Below are 20,197 nucleotides of genomic sequence, written 5' to 3' on the forward strand. Positions count from 1 at the left end.
AGTGTATTCCCGCACTGTTCATGAGTTAAGCAAAGTACCGAATGGGAGACCACCCATAGACGGTCGTGTGTCTCCAATTAGGTACTTTGCAACATTGTAACAAAGCTAATTGCGGTTTGTTACGGGTGGCCGCCATTCGTGTACCGATGACGAGGCGGCGGCCATATTTGTTCGCGGAAAGCCATCGGGGTTTTTGTAGTAGAGTGCCTAGAACTAAAATCGGCTACTCGGCAACACGAGCCCCGCTGGACTTCCAAGCCGTTTGGGAGTTTACCGTTTTCGGTAGTTTTATTCCCTCAACTCAGGCAATCGTTTAAACGAATTGAACCTGATAAGGGAAACTGAACGGCATTCGGTCAATTGTGCTGGGATCTGGGCGCAAGTTCACTTAACTGTGCGTCCAGGTCCCAGCTATGTAATAAAGGGTTAACAAGCTGTATAACAGGAAAATTATGTGAGTTATGGATTTTAATCTAAAAACTGTATTCCTCTGTACCAAGGGATACTCCCATTAGCAATGCATGCTGGGATAAGTATCTCCTTGGTACAGCAATGTATGCTGGGTAAAAGATGTGTAAAACCCAGTCCCCCATGTAGTCCCCTACTGGACAAACCCTGCATTGGGACTTGGGAAACCCTGTAGATCTGGAACCACATAAATACTGTGCCTGTACTTAAAAACCTCAGTTGACCTCCAAGCTATGTGTCGTCTAGTTCTTGGGTGCAAGGGATTGTAACTACGCTACCTGCATTTTGCCTGTTTTGACTGTGGCATCTTATGTGCCTCCCCTATATATTATTCCTAGAGTCACCACTGACCTATAAAGTGTATAGGTTCCTGTCTGTTGTATATAGAATTTTGTTTCAAATCTAAAATAATTCGGTAAATGGCTGGACAAGATATTTAAAACTCCAGTGTTGTATTTGCCTACCTGTGTCAAAGACAGTGTAGCTGTTATTGAACGTCTTAACAACATCGCAGTACCGGCAGAGGGGATTTTACTAGCCACGATTGATGTGTCTAGCTTATACACAATAATCCCACACAATGATGGTATACTAGCAGTCAAGGAAGTTCTACAGAATTTTACTGAGTGGGTGAATCTCCCCCTGGAGTATATACTGGAACTTTTGAAACGTTGCCTCACTTTGAATTATTTTAGATATGAAACAAAATTCTATATACAACAGACAGGAACATGTTTGTTTTTGAGCAACAACAGATCCGTGGGCCTTATGGAGAACATATATTACAATACCTCTGCTTTATAGATGACGTCCTTCTTCTATGGACTGGTGGAGAGGAAAAGTTTGTTAACATGATGCACACACTGAATTCCCTCCCTACACCTGTGAGATTCACTTACCAGTCGAGGATGACTAATATCAATTTCCTAGATCTTCAAATTTTCATCACAGGCAATCACTTGGGCTATACTTTTTCTAAATCAACGGATAGGAACACTATTCTGCATTCAACAAGTTTCCATCCTAGAAAACTAAAAGAGTCACTGCCTATCTCCCAATTCAAAAGAGTATTGCGCAATAACTCAGATGACAGCCGGGCGAAGATACAGATTCAGGACATGTTCCAAAAATTCCTACAAAGAGGATATTCAAAAACGGTTTTGAATGTAGCATACGCAAAGGCAATAGAATCAATTGCAGAAAACAGGATTCATCAAGACATCGGTGATCGATTCATCTTCCCTCAGGCATTTCATCCAAAGTCCCCAAAACTCAGAGATACCATTCAAAAAAATTGGCACGTTCTATACAATGACTCATCCCTGCCTCCTGTATTTAAAAAACATCCCATTATGAGTTACAGAAAAGGGAAAAATCGGAGAGACTATTTGATGCACACAGATATAGTGTCCACAACACCGTAATTACAGAAAGTGACAACAGCAGGATGTTTTTGCTGTTTGAACTGTCTGGCGTGCAATTCTATGATACCGGGTAAAACCTTCTGTCACCCAAAATCTGGAAAGGTGTACACAACTAAACACCGGATTACGTGCAGGACCACACATGTTGTGTATAGAATTCGGGATTATTCTAGCTCCTAGTGACCGAATAATCTAAATTTTATTAAAGACAGGAGGCGAATATTTGCTTATCTTTCTTTACTGAAACTCCCAGCAGCAAAGAAACAGTTAACAGCAGTGTAAAAAAGTTTAACCAATCAGAGTGCATCACAGCAATATAAACTGTCATCAGGCTCCTCCCAATTCCTCTTTCTTGATGTAGCCGATCAGCTGTAGAGTCAACCATGTAAAAGTAGTCATTAAAACGATGAACAGGTAACGGTGAAGGTATCTTTAAGGATGAAGGTAGTGATCAACCCGCAGGTAGAGTCAAGGCAGAAGGCAAGCGATCTTCACACTAGGAGGAAGGAGAAATATCGTGAAAGTATGGTCTCTTTGGCAAAAGAAAACCAAATAAATGCAGTGAACTGACTTTCAATTTAGTGCAAGCTCTAACTATGGTAATAACAGAGTGGTATAACAGTAAATGACCATCTAGAATTTAATGAACTAAATATAATATAAAAAACGGGTTATAATAATAACGACCTAATGAGTCTAGGTTAGCGAAAGAGAGGATGTAAGTCATAGTTAGAAATTGGAGGTAGTACAGGATACTTACCTAGAAGGGTGGGAAGAGAAAACTAGGGTGGGAAAATATTCGCCTCCTGTCTTTAATAAAATTTAGATTATTCGGTCACTAGGAGCTAGAATAATCCCGAATTTTATGGCAAGACAGGAGGCTTCATATTTGCTATTTTAACGCACATATAGTAAGGACAGAGAAACGTGAGGAGAGTGTCTAAAATAAAAGGTACGGAAGGTGGATTCTCTAGACCAATCAGCGGAGGATAGAATTTCCGCTAAGGAACCTCCAGCTAAGAGTGCTGAAGAGGCGGCTGCGCCTCTAACCGAGTGAGCCCCGAAAGATGCATCAATGCCAGCCAGGGCTAGGAGCCATTTGATCCAGCGTGCAATGGTAGGGCACGAAACTGGTTTGTGAGGCCGTACATAGGATACCAGGAGGGGCCCGGTAGGTGCTCTGAGAAGGGTAGTGCGAGCGATATAGTGTCTTATGCACCGGGCTACGCATAGGAGTGGTCTCTCCGAGAAGTAAGGGTAGCTCACGGTAGATGAGTTGGTCTTAGTGCGTCTAGTGATGTGAAAGTGTACCCCCTCTGGTGTGAAATCGAGGGCGTGAAAGTCGAAAGCCCTGATGTCGGAAACTCTTCGGAAGGAGACCAAGCAGAGGAGGAGAGCTAATTTGGCTGATAATTGGCGTAGGGAAAGCGCTTCGTTGTCCGGCCAAGCTTCCAAGAACGTGAGCATGACGGCAACGTCCCAGAATTGATTATATTTGGGATTCGGGGGTCTAGCGATGCGGATGCCCCGCAAAAGTCTGCAGACAGACGGGTGTTTGCCCACCGAAGAGCCTTCTATAGGAACGTGCGCTGCAGAAATAGCAGACCGAAACACGTTAATGGTCCGGTAGGATTTACCCTGGTCGAATAAAGACGACAGGAAGTTAATAATATTAATTATAGGTGTTGAAAAGGGATCAAGGTTCCTTTCCAAGCACCAGCAACTCCATAGGCGCCATGCAGAGATGTAAGAGCGTCTGGTTCCTGGGGCCCATGAGTCCCAAAGGAGTCCCTGAGCAGTTGTCGAAAGGCCTGAGACATTCCACGATCCCCTGAAATGGTCCAAGCCACTAGTTGGAGATGGTCTTGGATCGCCAATGGGTGAAAGTTGCCTATCGAGTCTCTGAGGAGGTCGTGGGTGCAGGGTAGTAGCAGGGGAAAGTCCACTGACATTTCCAGTAGGTAAGGGTACCATGGTTGGGCCCGCCATAGCGGGGTCACTAGAGTTATCTTGACACCTTGAGTTCTGAGAAGTTGTAGCGTGCGTGGAATCATGGAGAATGGAGGGAACGCATATGCCCCTGACATCGGCCACTTCTGTAGGAAGGCATCGACTGCAAGGCACGCTGGGTCCGGTAACCAGCTGTAAAAAGCGTCCGTCTGCCTGTTGAGGCGAGATGCAAAGAGGTCCAGGTTGAATGGTCCCCGGCAAATCTGGAGATGCTGAAATATTTGTGGATTCAGTTGCCAATCGCTGGAGTCCCTCCAGTGGCGGGAGAACCAGTCTGCGACGAGGTTGTCTGTTCCCGGCAGATATTCCGCTCGCAGGGAGATATTCCTGTCTAGGCAGAACTGATATAATTCCTTGGTCAGGTCTGAGAGCATCTTTGATTTGGAACCTCCTAGATGATTCACGTAGCGGACTGCGGACACGTTGTCCATTTTCAGCACAACTGAACAGTTGTAGGCATCTTTGGCGAAGCTGCGGATTGCAAATGAGCCTGCAATCAGTTCGAGGCAGTTGATGTGAAGTGCGCGTTCTGAGTGGGACCAGAGTCCTCCTGTAGAGGTTTCCGAGCAGGTTGCGCCCCATCCGAGCAAACTTGCATCTGATTCCAGGATGAAGTCTGGTTGGGATCCGAAAATGGCTCTTCCATTCCAGGCATCCATATGTTGTAGCCACCAATGGAGCTCGAGCCGGGCCTCGTCCGTGAGTGTGATCTGTTGGTCGTAAGATGTCGACTGGTGTAGGTATTGGGTCTTTAATCGTTGCAGTGCCCGGTAGTGCAGTGGGGCAGGGAATATAGCCTGTATTGAGGCGGAGAGCAAGCCGATGGTGCGGGCTAGATCCCGTAGGCGAAGGTGTGGTGATATCAGTAACTTCCGAATGTCTCTTTTTATGGATTTTATTCTGGGTGCCGGAAGTTGAAGGACTGCTTGAACGGAGTCTATCTGGAATCCCAGGAATTGTATCGTCTGGGACGGTGTTAGAGATGATTTCTGGTGATTGATCACGAAGCCAAGATTCTGCAATAGGGCGGAGGTCATGTTTGTATGATGGAGGAGGGTTTCCTGGTCCTGTGCCATGAGAAGGATATCGTCCAGATAGATTATGGAGCGGATTCCTTGGGACCGCAGTAAGGCCATCACTGGTTTCATTAGTTTGGTAAAGCACCAGGGTGCGGAAGATAGGCCGAAGGGGAGGCAGGTGAACTGCCATAGTGTCTGTTCCCAACGAAACTGAAGGAGGCAGCGGTGTGCTGGTGTTACCGGCACCGTGAGGTATGCATCCTTTAGGTCGAAGCAAGAGAACCAATCTCCCTCGGAGAGTAGGTCTCTCAATAAATGGATCCCTTCCATTTTGAAGTGACGGTATACGATGAAATTGTTCAGATCTTTCAGGTTGATGACTGGTCGTAGACCCCCTGATTTTTTCTTTACCAGAAACATGTTGCTTACGAAGACCTGTGGGCCCACAACTCGTTCGATCGCACCTTTGGTGCATAGATCGTTGAGTTCGCTCTGTAGAGTCGACTCGTCTAGCAAAGACATTTTTATTGGGGTAGGAAGGGAATTTTGAATTGGTTCGACTGAAAAATCCAGGTGGAACCCGGACACCGTTTGAAGGATCCAAGGATCCTGAGTTAGTTGAGACCACTGTTGGGAAAAAAGGGTTAACCGGCCTGCAATAGGAATAAGAGAATAAGGAAGGTCCATTACCTGTAGCAGAGCGACCGCGTAGGGGAGCGGATCCACGTCCTCGGATTGTTCCGCGAGAGGGAAAAAATTGTCTGTGTTGGAATCGGGTATTGCCCGAATTCCAGGTGTCTGAAGGTCGAGGCCTGTAGCCTGTGAAGGCGGCTCTGCCAGTCGCTCGGCCTCTATAGCGACCAGCTCTTCCAGAAAAACGCTGAGAGCGAAATACCTTGCGAATAGAGGATTGTGCCTTTGTCAGTGTTGTAAAAACAGAGACGTGTTTACTTAGTTCTTTTATGAACTTGTCTCCAAATAACATGCCTTGAGCTTCTGGACCAAGTTCTTTGGTGCCTAGTTCGGCAAGTTTAGCATCAATTTTATAAAGGACGGCTTTCCGCCGCTCTGTTGATATTGCCACATTGGCATTGCCTAAAAGGCATAAGGCCCTTTGTGCCCACTCTCGCACCATATGTGCGTCAAATGTGCCACCTGGTAAAGCCTCGTCTGCAATAATGAAGATTTGTGTGAGCGGGCCCGCCACATCCATCAATTTGTCTTGAGCAGTTTTAAGACCCTGTTCTAGACCTTTACGGGGGTCTTTCCCTGACTTGGTTAGAAAGGTCACAAGGAAGGGGTCGAATTCTGGTGTATTGGCCACCTTGTCTGGGATGGTGGGGCGTGGGCATTCAGCCCTTAATTTGGCTCTTACCTCTTTTTCTAAAGGCCGACGGAGCCACATTCTACAGTATTTGGCAATGTGGTCTGGGGGTGTCCATTCGGCCGATCTAGGGTGCTTAATGCACCTGGGGTCAAATAGAGGGCGTCCAGAGGTGTCAAATAAAGTATCTATGGGGTCAGACTCCGATTGAAGTTCCTCTAGAGGTATGAGGGGTTCATTAGTTGCAGAATCGGATGGATAAAGGTCTCGGAATGTCTTATGAGGCGGAGCCTCAGTATCAGAGTGTTCTGCGTAGTATTCGTCTAATACTTGGAGGTTAAAATCAGAGGTAGAACCCTCAAATGCGTCAAATTTATCATGTTTGGGTTTTGAATAGGGCACTTTAGGGTGTTTAGCGGGCGCTTTGCCTTTACCGGCGGTGGCGCTATCGCCCTTCCAAGGGCGTTTGCGAGGGGCTCCTTCATGTTCCGAAGTGTGAGAATCTTCGGAATCTGAGAGTTGGGTAATGGCCGCCGTAGGGGCTGGTATTGTCTGCTCGCTGAAAGCCGCTAAAGCTTTAGGAATGGATTCAGTGATGGCATTGAATAGCCAAGCCTTAAGTTCGGCAGAAACTGCTGGTTCTGGCACATCAGACATAATGTCAATAACAGTGGGGTCACCACAAAGAGAATAATATAATATACAATATATATATATAGTTTAAACATTTTTTTATTTTTTTATTTTTTTTATTTTTTTTAAATTTTTATTATTTTTAATTATTTTTAATTTTGGTATGCAGACAAACTAATTACAATGAGGCGGTGGACTTATACAGAAAAGTAATTTTTGTAACAGTGGGGTTCATCCACAATACATCAATGGGGTTCACCCAGAGAGGAAGGACAATGAAATGTCCAAAATCAAATAACAGGTATGTGCCTGTGTCATCAAATAGGGATTACCCTGTATAGAGGCAGAAAAAAGGGGGTCACCCTTGAAGGAAGGCTAGAGGGGGTCACCCTCTGAATAAAGGCTTGAGGGGTTCACCCTCAGTATCAAGCAAGGATTTTTTTAAGTTGAAAAAACCTGTCAAGAAAAGGGGAAATTTTGAGTATGTATCCTTAATGATTTAAAATAAAAAGGTCTGGGGCTTTAAGGGATAAAAAGTACTTACCGAACAGCTGGGTCGTTGTTCTGCAGTGGGAGCTGAAATGCGAGTGAACCGCCGCGCATAAAATTTCCGCAAGATGGCGCTGAGAGGAAGCCCGGGAAAAGGTAAATAGAAATGGCCGCGGAAAGAAAAGGGCGGGAAACGTCTCTATGGAGACGCAAGGCAACACACGAAGTGTGTGAGGGAAAAAACTGAGCGGAGCGGACCGGCAAAATGCCGGGCGCTGCGAGGAAAGTGTGTCAGTTAAACAGAGAGTATAAGAATACAAGTATGGTAGAAAAAATAAGAGAGGCAATTGTGTTTATAGGTTGACTGGGGAGTCAGCCCATGTCACCTAAGCAGTGTGTAAAAGCACAGAAAGGCTGAGAAAATACTAGAATAAGTAAATGAATAAATATATATAATATTAAAGCAATATACTCATATAAATATATATAAAAATTGAGCATAAATATGAGTATAATTAGAATAGACTCACCTGGGAGGCTAAGCAGCAAAGAAAGAGGAATTGGGAGGAGCCTGATGACAGTTTATATTGCTGTGATGCACTCTGATTGGTTAAACTTTTTTACACTGCTGTTAACTGTTTCTTTGCTGCTGGGAGTTTCAGTAAAGAAAGATAAGCAAATATGAAGCCTCCTGTCTTGCCATAAAATTATATGCCCCTGTGGTCTCACTTACGTGGGCAAGACATCTAATCACCTAAGGGAACGCATGCAGGGTCACAGATCTACTATACGTTCAGCACTACTGAGCGGCACTGCAAGCACTCCAGTCGCCCGGCATTTCCTTGAGATGGGACATAGTCTGTCCTCACTTCGCTTTATGGGAATAGATCACATACCCATCTCACCCAGAGGAGGAGATCGTGATGACCTGTTACTCAGACGTGAGGCTTTCTGTACATACATGTTGGAAACATTATCACCATCTGGTTTAAATGAGAAGAACTCATTATATTGTTTTTTACCTTGAAGATAATATATGATTGAGCTATTTTTTTACAGAATTAGTCATTTGCCGTAACTCCATGATGGAAGTAGTCCAAATCGTATAATGCTTCAAAATTACACTGACAATATTTTGCTATATAATTGAGTTAATATTTTGCTAATGATGATATGTACTATGTATCTATGTTCCCTTGGTTAGGGTTGAAACATTTGTATATACTTTATTTTTATAGTTATTTATCCTTTATTTCTTTCTGACTTATCTACACGAGAGTATGTTTCACATACCGGCTACACATAGGGTTAACTTCAATTTATTATGTAATTCAAACATGTTTACGTCATTAATGACATCACTCTGATCCGTTGTTACATTTCACCTGTTCACCTCAAAATAGGATCACTGCATTTTTTGTATATAAGGTTTCCATCTCACATACACAATTGTCTTGAAAAAAGTATTTTACAGAATGAAACATCGACTGGAACGTTGTATGAATTTGTAATTGCACAATAAAGCAACAGATTAAATTTACCTTGAAAGACTCCTGAGTGCTCTCTACTGGTATCGTATACAATTTGGTTGGAGACAGCACCGGAGCATTAAAAGACCGGGAGCATTGAGTGCTGGGACCTGGGACGTATATAATTATATATATATATATATATATATATATATAGGGTACCTGTATATATATATATATATATATATATATAGATATATATATATATATATATATATCTTTATATATATATATATATATATCATCCATATCATTCTACGTGTATTTTGATAATATATATATATATATATATATATATATATATATATATAAAACACCAGTCTACCCTTCACTCAATAGATGCGATCGCCGGCGAGCGGGCAAGTACATAAGACGGAGGGGACGTGCTATGCCGCCCGCCGGCATTTAGAGCCCGGTCCCCAAGGACGGCAAAGCATGCCCCGCCGTCCTTAAGGGTTTAAACTCAGGACAAAATTTTTAATCTATTTAGCACTTTTTTTCATTAGCTTTTGTAGATGAGTAAAAGATTTTTCAAGTAAAACTAAAAAACCTTTTTTTCCAATTTTTCACCATATTTTATGATTAAAAAAAATAAATAAATTATATGATAGAACTAATGGTATGTAAAGAAAGATCTTTTTGTCCTGAAAAATATATATAATTTGTATGGGAACAGTTAATGAGAGAGTGGAAAATTACAGCTAAACACAAACACCACAAAAGTACTAAAACAGCTCTGGTCCTTAACGTGCAACATGGCTAAAACAGTCCAGTCCTGAAGGGGTTAAAAATACCCAGTGTTTACATGCTTTATTGCTTTTTTTTGCAAGTTATAGGGCTATAAGTACAAGTAGGACATTGCTGTTTCAAAATATACATTTTTAAAATGTATCAATAGTGACATTGTAACGCTATCTGTAATAATTCTCTGAAAAACACTACATATGTACATATTTTTTTTTAAGTAGACAACCCAGGGTATTCATCTAAGGATTTTTTGACACTTTCTCTGATGCCATTTTACCACCAATCTTTGCCAAACTTCGCATAGGTAATTTTTTTTTTCCACATACATTGCTCTTCAGGTATAAATTCACAGATCCTGTTATGTGTTGCTGCCAAAAAACACATGAATATATGTTCAGCAACATCTCCTGAGTACAGTGATATCACCCATGCATAGGCTTGTCAGGTTGTTAGGGGGCTAAAAGGCCACATTTGGCAGGTGCGCATATTCGTTTTCCAACTTGGAATTTTGACATGTAGTCAACCTGCGCCCATGTCCTATTTCGGACATTTTTGAAGCCGGCCAATGTATTTTACCCCCATCAAACCATATATTTTTGAAAAGTTGACAACCCATGGTATTTTAAATGGTGGTATTTTAACACTTTTCATGCACTGAATTTACCACTAGCCTTTGTCAAACATTTGGGTAGTAATTATTATTTTTTATTTTTCACACACGTATCTTAGGCATAAATTAACAGATCCTGTTATGTGTCACTGCCAAACAACACCCCAATATGTGTTCAGCGACATCTCATGGCTACAGTGATACCACCCATGTATAGGCTTGTTGGGGACTAAAAGGCAAAATTTGGCAGGTGTGAATATCCGTTTTCCAACTTGGAATTTTGACATGTAGTGAACCAGCGCCCATGTCCTATTTGGGACATTTTTGAAGCCGGACAATGTATTTTACCCCCATCAAATCATATATGTTTAAAAAGTATACAACCAAGGGTATTTTAAATGGTGGTATTTTAACACTTTTCATGCAGTGAATTCTACCACCAGCCTTCAAACGCTTTATTTGTTTTTCTTTCACACACATTGCAATTTAGGCATGAATTTACAGATCCTGTTATGTATCACTACCAGACAACATCCCAATATGTATTCAGTAACATCTCCTGAGTACAGTGATACCACCCATGCATAGGTTGCTAGGTTGTTTTGGGGCCAAAAGGCCACGATCGAGACTTGTGCATGTCAGTTTTTCAACTTGATATATAGGTATGCTTGGCCTATCTTCAGTTTGGCGTATTTTTGCATCCCCCAGTTAATGTTACCATTATGAAAGTATATATTTTTATAAAGTAGACATGCCAGGGTATTGTATATGTGGTGTTTTAACAACCTTCCCTCAACCAATGTGCTAAAAAAAAAATCAGAGAATGTGCATGGTGGTAATTTTTTAATTCTGCATTTTGATTTTAGCCAGCTGGTTAAATGTTACTGCCAGAAAACACCCCAGTTTGTTTTCTGCAAAGTCCCCTGAGTGCACCAATGCACCCCATAATTTCTGTTTTACTGAGGCAAAAAGGTAAATGGTACAGAATAAAGAAAAGGACATGTCAAACAGGGGGTGTGAAGCATGCACAATGACATTAATTCCTGCGTTGGCACTAAAAGGGGGGATGTTGGGCTTAGCTACCTGTGGAGGTACCCAGTCCTCCTCCACATTTCAGAGTAAAGGCAGGGTTTACATTGCCCCTAGGGACAACTCCAAGTGTCCACTCAAATGGCCACTGGAGGTTCTTCCTGAGGCAGTGCTGCACAGTAGGCAGCACTGCCATTCAGTGTCTCCACACACTCCATGGGGACTCTGAATTTTCCTCCATAGAGATGCATTGACTCAATGCATCTCTATAAACTGGTATTGATTGGCCAAAACAGTGTTTGGCCCCACCCCCTTGCTGATTTTTGCCAGTGAAATGCTTTCCCCATGGGAAAGTATTGGATTGGCTAAAAATCAGCAGTTCTGATGATGTCACCAAGGGGGCGGGGCCAGTGCCGGCGGACCTACGCGGCACTAGAAATAAGGTGAGTTTTAATACTTTTTAAGGGGGCTAAGTGGGGGGCAAGCCACCTAGATGGTGGGTTTAGAACTATAGGGTTAGGAATACATGTTTGTCTTCCTGACCCTATAGTGTTCCTTTAAGGGGTTAAGGCTTGTACAGCTTGTAAAAGGACAATTATTAAGACTCCCAGCTGAGTTAACTTCCCACTCAGTTTTCCTTTTCCTTTTATCAGTTGACCCCTGTTTATTCTCCAGATATTCTCCTCCAAACCTTGATTTTTTTTTCAATGATTTTATGTCAATTCTATTGGTAACCATGTAGACAACTTTGGAATAAAGTCTGCATGAGGTTTACCACAGCTTGTTACATTTTAAGATTTGTTACACAATGTTACTAAAGTCTTCCCCCCCCCCCCCCCCCTTTACAATAGAATTTATAGTTTCACTGGGTGTGGTGTTAACGTGACAATGTCTTACTTTTTTACTTCTACCATAGGGAATTAACTCCATACTGACAGCTAGCGGTTTATTTTTATTATTTAGTTACTAGTTATATAGGCGGTAAAGTAAAGGAATAGTCCAAATGTCTTTCCATATTTTTTATGCTGCATTCATAAAATTTTACATACCTTATGTTGAGTCCTGTATCTTGTTAAGACCAAGGCATGAATAGGCACACATGGGCTTTTCATATACAGCCTGATATGGCTCTCTGTCATGTGAGTGAAATTCTTATTTGGCATAATATGTCATTATATACAGGTTATAGTATGTGTGTTTTCTTTCGATTTATGTAATTTTAAATGTATTTGTTCTGGATACTATTGACAATTGGAAACTAATTATTATACTAAGTATTCTGTTTATGTGTATGTACACTGGGAGTAAATTTTGCATGATTTATCTTTTATGTTTATGTATAGGTGTTTGGTAAACACTGCACAAATAGTGTATTGTAATTAATTGAGGCGCCAACACACTTTTTTTTTTTACTTTTTCATACATGATAATAGACTCATGTGATTTCTGTGCAGTGATGCTGCATCTGTTCTATATTTTCTAGTGCTCCCTAATTTTACCTCATGTTCTGTTAACAAACTGAAACTACTTTAACCTTAAGTGTTTATAAATTTTATTTTATTAGCGTTTGTTTTTGTTTGTACATTTTTTTTATATCCAAAACATACTCGCGATCTGCAGTGTTTTGTGCACTTCTCTATGCTTAGTTGTTCCTAAAAAGTAGCTATTTAAAAAAATAAAAATTATATATATATATATATATATATGTGTATATATATATATATATATATATATATATATATATATTAAAAATGTTCTGGGATAACTAACTTTTAAAAATGTATACGTTGCGATTTACCTATATTAGTGAAGGGAACATTGTTACAAGGGAAACGGTCACATTTCTTACTTTTTTAATCAAACTTTTTGTCATGTTATGACACAGCCTCTCCCCACCCAGCGCTCCCATTTCATAGATTATAAAAAAAGTATGTGTCCTTTAAAAAGTAATATATAAATATGTCATAGTGTAATTACATTAGAACTATAGTAATACACACTTGAAAAATCTCATTAAGTTGTTACAAATTTTACATGAATCTAGCAACCTTCTATACTTCTACAGAATGAACACTCTTTATGAAATAATTTGTATAAATATATTTTTTCTGCAGGTTGCATTTTACTGGGGCAAGTTGTGGACCATATAGATTCTCTAATGGAAGAGTGGTTTCCAGGTTTATTGGAAACTGATATTTGTGGAGAAAGTGAAACACTGTTAAAAAAATGGGTGTTGTATAGCTTTGATGATGGCCAAGAACACAAAAAAATATTACTTTCAGATTTACTAGTGAAAGCTGAAGAAGGTGAGCCATGTCTAATATGTTGATTGTTCAACCTCAAATAATGTGCACTGTAGTCATTCAGAGTGGAGTAAATTATTTAAATACTTTGTTACTGGTCAGATTAACCCCTCTAATGTTTTAAATTGTCAAACCTGCAAATTAAATTGCAAGCACGACATGTAAATTTAAATACTGCTCATCTTGACTTTTAATTATTGTAAAATGTGTAGATGGGCCTTAAGAATGACTAGGCTGAACTTACCTGTTAGATTTTTAAATTATACACCATTCTCAGATATTCCAACTTGTAAAACCTCATTTCAAGGAGGTGGCTGCCCCCCCACCCCCATTCCCATGTGCACCCCCACATACCGCCACCCCCCACGCAGGCCTACACACACACACACACACACACACAACATATTACAACTATTTACGCATAGACACATGCATATACACACTGGCATATACACAACTTGACACACAGATACATGCACTTTCACATACACACACACCGATCTAAAGAAAAGGAAAGGTCTCTCCTGGGATTAATTTCAAAATTAGGGCTTAACCCTTTATAGTGTAACAAAAAGAAGCAAATAGAAAAACTTCAGTCCCTAAATACATAGCGCCAGGAACAAATGTAAGGAAATTCCCATAATTGATCAAATAAATTCTTGCTGGACTGGGGGACCAAGTAGCAGCTATTAGTGAAAAGCTCCGTGATACATGTGAAATTAAAATTAAGAAAAGACTAAAATGCTACTTAAATGCGCCACTATAATTGTGGATAATTACTTTATTGAGTTAGAGCTTAGAAAAGTGGTCTATTAGCTAAATCACTGATAGGGGAGAGAGGGATAGGTAAAAATGAGAAAATACAAAACGTTAAATTACTAATGTATTACAGGGTAGGGGCAAGGGACCTTATAATTAGCTATGTGTAGCTTGTGAGATTTCTATATTTAGGATAACCAATTAATTGGTGTATTGAAGTCTGCAATATGGTTATAAACTTTACAGCATCAAAGTTCCTAGAACTTACTCATGACTAAGGAAACACTGTATGAAATGCTACAAAGTAACTATAACGTTAGGTCCCATTTATAGCTAAATACTAGGTAACATATATCCAATTGACACCACCTAGTACCTCGGGATAAAAGATCCCTACATTACTCATTAAAAGGATAAGTCACTATGATAAAACAGGTAATACTGTAGGAACCTCAGTCTAGATATGACCCTGCATATTCAAATCATACTAATCTCCAGTAAGCAATGAAAATCCCAGACCCTCATTCACGCCCCCAAAAAGTGTCAAGAAAAACTAACTTAAATCATAATACTGGTTATGAGTAAACAAAAAAGAACATATCTGTTATAAGTTAGTAACGCCTGACGCACGTTTCAACGCTAAAAATAGTGCGCCTTCATCTGGGGCTAGCCCGACTTGCGTTTTGGCTCTAAAACTAGTGTGCCTTCATCTGGGGCTAGCCAAACTGGGACATACACACAAATACACACTGGCACATACACACAGATGCTCACACAGATGCTCACACTGGCACACACACAAATGCCCACACTGGCACATACACACAGATATACACAGACTGGCACATACACACTGATACACACAGGTACAGACTGACACATACACACACAAGCTGACACACATTGCAGCCACCTGTTAGCTTACTTTTGGGGTCCTGGCTGAGGCTGATGGGAGTGAGCATGTAGCTCCTCACTCCAGTTTCTCATTCCACCTGTGGTGCTGCTGCGGCCTCATCCTCCCTCCCATGCAGCTGTCTCTTCAGCTGGGAGGAAGTGACCGGGTGTTTACCACTTCCTCCCAGCCGGCAGAAACTGCAGGGGCCCGGTCATGAGTAATCAGTAGAAGAGTGTGGGGGGGGAGGGGGAAGGGGGATATATGTGTAATATCCTGGAAATTAAACACACAGAATCTGACACACATTGTATGTTAGATTGTGTGTGTAATTTTCGGGATATTACACAAGGTGTGCGGGTGTCCGGGAGCCATGTTAAATATGCAGGTTTCTCCCTGACCTACTGGGGGTCTTGGGATGTCTGCATTCTACTGATTGTTTTCTTTGTTTTCAAATAGAACTTTATTGAAGTTCTTAGAACAAATCATGTCGATGGGAGAAAAATAATATATAGCCGTTTCAAGGGCCAAAGAGTTACAATGATAAAAAATCCCGGGTCATTATCAGAGTACAATAAACTTGAGATGCATAACAGAAGAATCACAAGCAATGGTATACAATGAACCCTAATGAAGAAAGAACTAAAAATAAAAATAAAGTAGGTAGTGGTGAGAATGATGGAGGGAAGAGGGGGAACAAGACACAAATATCATTATCTATGATAACAACACAAACTGCAAATAATAAAAAAAAACATAATACATTGGCCTGATTTGGTTGAATCAAAGCATCATGGGTAGGGTTTTGTAGAGGGGGATATCAAAGCTTGAACATTTTCTCATACACACCAAGCATCCTTCCAAAACTGTCCATGTCACATATGCCCATGATTTAAAGTTGAGTGCTGGTCATTTGCATCCTGGTCATTATCTCATTTAAGCTAGCTGACACTTGGAAAATGTTTTATTTTTTATTTCGTTGTTTTTAAAATTTGGATATATACAAAAAAAATAAATGTGCATACTAGTGATTTACAGATGTTTGGCCTTTTTAAAAAAAAAAAAAAAAAAAATCACATTAATTATATTGTTGCAGGAGACTTGATGGTAAACCCTGATGACCACAGATCAACTATTCCAATCTCTCAGATCGCTCCTGACCTTGTGCTTGCGGATTTACCAAGAAATATTATGCTGACGAATGAGGAGTTGGAGTTTGACCAGGCTCCTGAGTTTTTATTAGGTGAACCTTTGTATGTTCTTAAACAGCTAATTTAGACACTGTGATACACTTGTATATATATATATATATATATATATATATATATTGTAGATATATCAGTGTATGCATTGATTGTAATGAACATTGTGTGTAAGAAGATCATACTGCATATTGTTACATAAAATTTCCAGTTTCTAGACATTTAGAAATGAAATCTGGATGATCCAAAGCTTTAACTCACATCCAGATTGATCAAGGATATCACATATGTAAAAATAATACAACCTACCTCTATTGTCCTTCTATATTTATGGTGGTCTGTTTTGTAATGTAAACTATGGCATATTACTTCTTTCAAAATAAGTGTATTATAAAGTTGCATTTATACAAAATTAATATACTTTCAGGTGATGGGGGTTTTGGATCGGTTTATAGAGCTCTATACAAAGGAAAAGATGTAGCAGTGAAAATCTTCAACAAACATACTTCTCCACGGCTCTTGAGACAGGTGATGAATATTTTTCTGATATATTATTTTGTGAAATACCTTTAATTCATTTTCCACATGACAATCTCACTTTCTTGATTCATCTTTGTCTGTGGGAAGCTTTGAATAGCTAGCTGTCCGAGGAACTAAAGGCATTGCTAAAGGCATTGCTGAAAGATCATTTCCGGGATATAAAAGTACAACCTTCTCTGTATATGCAACTATTACAAATATTTAGCCAGGAACCTTTGAGTGCTGTGAAATTTAAACTCAAAGGAGTGGTACAGACAAAAACATTTTCTGGGCCAGAAAACAAACTATGACTTGCTTCTCTACGCAGGGTCAGTGCACGGATTTTGGGCTAAACAGGTGAAGATGCAGTTTGACAGCCATCTACCCAAAAATACATCTTCACCTCTGTGTCTCTTAACTCCCCCCCCCCTCCCCTTGAATTTCTTATCCCCTCTTTTGCATCTTAATCCCCTTTTAACCCATTAAAGACGGCGGGCATTCTATGCCGTCCTTTTTGGGGTGGCTCTAAACGCCGGAGGTCGGCATAGAACATCCCACACCGATGGTCGCGATCCTGGGATCTGCCTGGTAGCTCAGGCAGACCCCCACTGCTCGATCAGTCCCTCCTGGGGCATGGGATCGCGGGGTCCTCACGATCACATGGCCGGAATAGCCGGCTTATGCAGTGCCTGGATGGAGACTGCCTGACATTTCAGGCTGTCCCCCTAATGCCTGCAAAAAAGTTTAATAAAGTAAATAAAAGTACTTTGATCATATATATATATATATATATATATATATATATATATATATATATATATATATATATATATATGCACATACAAAATTAGCGTTCAATTTAGTTTTTTGCATTTTTCACACACAAACACATATAATTAGTATTATTATTTTATTATTTATATAGCGCCATCAGATTCCATAGTGCTTACAATGGGATGAATGCTGACTTTGGTCAGTGTTTGTAACTAAGTAGCTACTAAAAAAAACTGGACATACCTCATTTGTAATACCTTGGGTTGTCTACTTTTGCAATTGGTATGCCATCATGGGGGTCATTTTCATTCCTGGGCTATCATTTGGTCTCAAAGGAAACATAACCAGTCTGGCAAATTTCAATGTGTATAAACTGAAAAATGTAATGTGCTATATTTGACCCTGTAACTTTCCAAAACACCATAAAACCTGTACATTGTGGGTACTGTTTTACTAATGAGGCATCGCTGAATACAAATATGTGCACTTTATTGCAGTAACAGCTAACAGTATTGTGACATTCACAGTTAAAATGCCATGCAGAACTAAAAAATTTTTTCTTAATTTCTCAATTTTTTTAAATATTTTATTCATATTAAATTATGTTTAATATACAAATACTTGAAAAGCCCTCTTTCTTCTGAACAAAATGCTATATGATAAGTGTAGGTGCACAAAATATGAAAGAGGTGAATTACGCCTGAACAGACATATAGCGCAAATTCAAGGTTTTGTATACGTTCAGGAGGGAGTAAATAGTACACGTTCTGATCAAAACAAAATGTAAACAAAAACTGGAATTTGTGCTATATGTCTGTTCACCCGTAGTTCACCTCTTTCATATTTTGTGCACCCACACTTATCATAATAATATGCACCTACACTTATTATATATAATTTTGTTCAGGAGAAACAGGGCTTTAACTTCTCCTGAACTATTCATATATGAAACATAACTTATTATGAATAAAATAAAAAAAAACTGTAGTTCCGCCTCACATTTTAGCTGTAAAAGTCATAATACTGTTAGCTTTTACTGCAAAAAAAAGCACATATTTGGATTCAGCAAAGTCTCACGAGTACAACAGTAGCCCCCATTAACAGTTGTTATGGTGTTTTGGAAAGTTAAAGGGTCAAATATAGCCCATTCCATTTTTCAGTTTTTTCATATTGAATTTTTCCAGAGTAGTAATGTTACCTTTGAGACCGTGTGGTAGCCCAGGAAGACTACCCAAGGTATTGCAATTGGTGTATGTTCAGTATTTTGTAGTAGCCACTTAGTCACAAACACTGGCCAAAGTTAGCCTTCATATTTGTTTTTGTGTCATCCCAAACAAACAGTTGCTATGGAAACTCTCTAACCTGGGATTTTAGCGCTGGCTAGGAAGTATAGATATAGAGTGACGTCACAAAGCCAGCGTGCTGATGTCACTGACAAGATTTGCCCTGCTTGGGGATGTGTCCCAATTAGGGCAAATCAAAGAAGTACAGAGGCAGAGCAGATGACGTCCTGGAGGTGGGTGTTGCACGAAGAGTAACACTCACTTAGTGGCGCTGGAATGGAGGAAAAGCGAGTAAATCTTTATATATTGAATACACCATGTATTACTGTGATATATGGTGTATTCAATGTATATGTGAGTGATTGCAGGTACGTAAAATTATTCATAACTTTGACTTGAATCTAAAATATCGAGATACATTCATCTCTGTTTCGGCGCTGCCATCTTCAGAGCTTTGTTTCTGTTACTCCTTGTGTAACACCCATCTCTGGTCCATCCTTTACTCCTCCTCTGGCCTTCCCTGGATAAGAATGCTTTGTTGTGACCATGACAGTATCTAGATGGAGTGGCGTTCCAGTACTCGTTAGACAGCGCTAGCACTAGGGAGTTTCCATAGCAACCATTGTCCAAGTGCTGTGGTTGCTATGCTTAAGAGAGCAGAAAGAATGCCTGTGTCATAGAGTCAATGCTAAAGACTTAAGTGATGGGAGAAAGACCTGTTTTTAAGTATGTTTTACTAACAACGTATATTTTCTCCTGCAAATCTGCTGGTGCAATGATTGGATTAAATATTATGCTCTTTCAAAAGAGCAAAAGTAGTTTGGGGCATGACGGGCACTGTCTAAGTTTACTATGAGCATATGTGATTTAAAATGCATAGGTTTAGTTGATTAACAAAGATTTGAATAACCCACTTTTTTTATTTTAATGTACATTGTTGTATAGGAACTTACAGTACTTAGTCACCTGCATCATCCCAGCTTAGTACATTTATTGGCAGCTGGAGTTCGCCCAAGAATGTTGGTGATGGAACTCGCCCCCAAAGGCTCTCTTGATCGCCTGCTTCAACAAGACAGTGCTAGTCTTACTCGAACTCTTCAACACAGGATAGCACTACATGTGGCTGATGGATTGAGGTATAAATACTTGCGTTGCAGGTTATTTGTAAAAGTGTTTCCTTGAG

The 20,197-nt window shown here is 40.1% G+C and overlaps 1 protein-coding gene across 1 annotated transcript in view; it reads left to right on the forward strand.

Moving 5' to 3' along the window:
- Positions 1–20,197, forward strand: part of LRRK2 (leucine rich repeat kinase 2) — a 245,907-nt gene that overhangs the window by 165,105 nt on the left and 60,605 nt on the right. Inside the window, exons 37-40 of the mRNA XM_063448081.1 lie at positions 13,397–13,588; positions 16,333–16,479; positions 16,866–16,966; positions 19,960–20,150. Of these exons, the coding sequence (XP_063304151.1) occupies positions 13,397–13,588; positions 16,333–16,479; positions 16,866–16,966; positions 19,960–20,150 (631 nt within the window). The remainder of the gene's footprint in view (positions 1–13,396; positions 13,589–16,332; positions 16,480–16,865; positions 16,967–19,959; positions 20,151–20,197) is intronic.

This window comes from Pelobates fuscus, chromosome 3 (assembly GCF_036172605.1).
Source record: "Pelobates fuscus isolate aPelFus1 chromosome 3, aPelFus1.pri, whole genome shotgun sequence".
Classification (NCBI taxonomy): domain Eukaryota; kingdom Metazoa; phylum Chordata; class Amphibia; order Anura; family Pelobatidae; genus Pelobates; species Pelobates fuscus.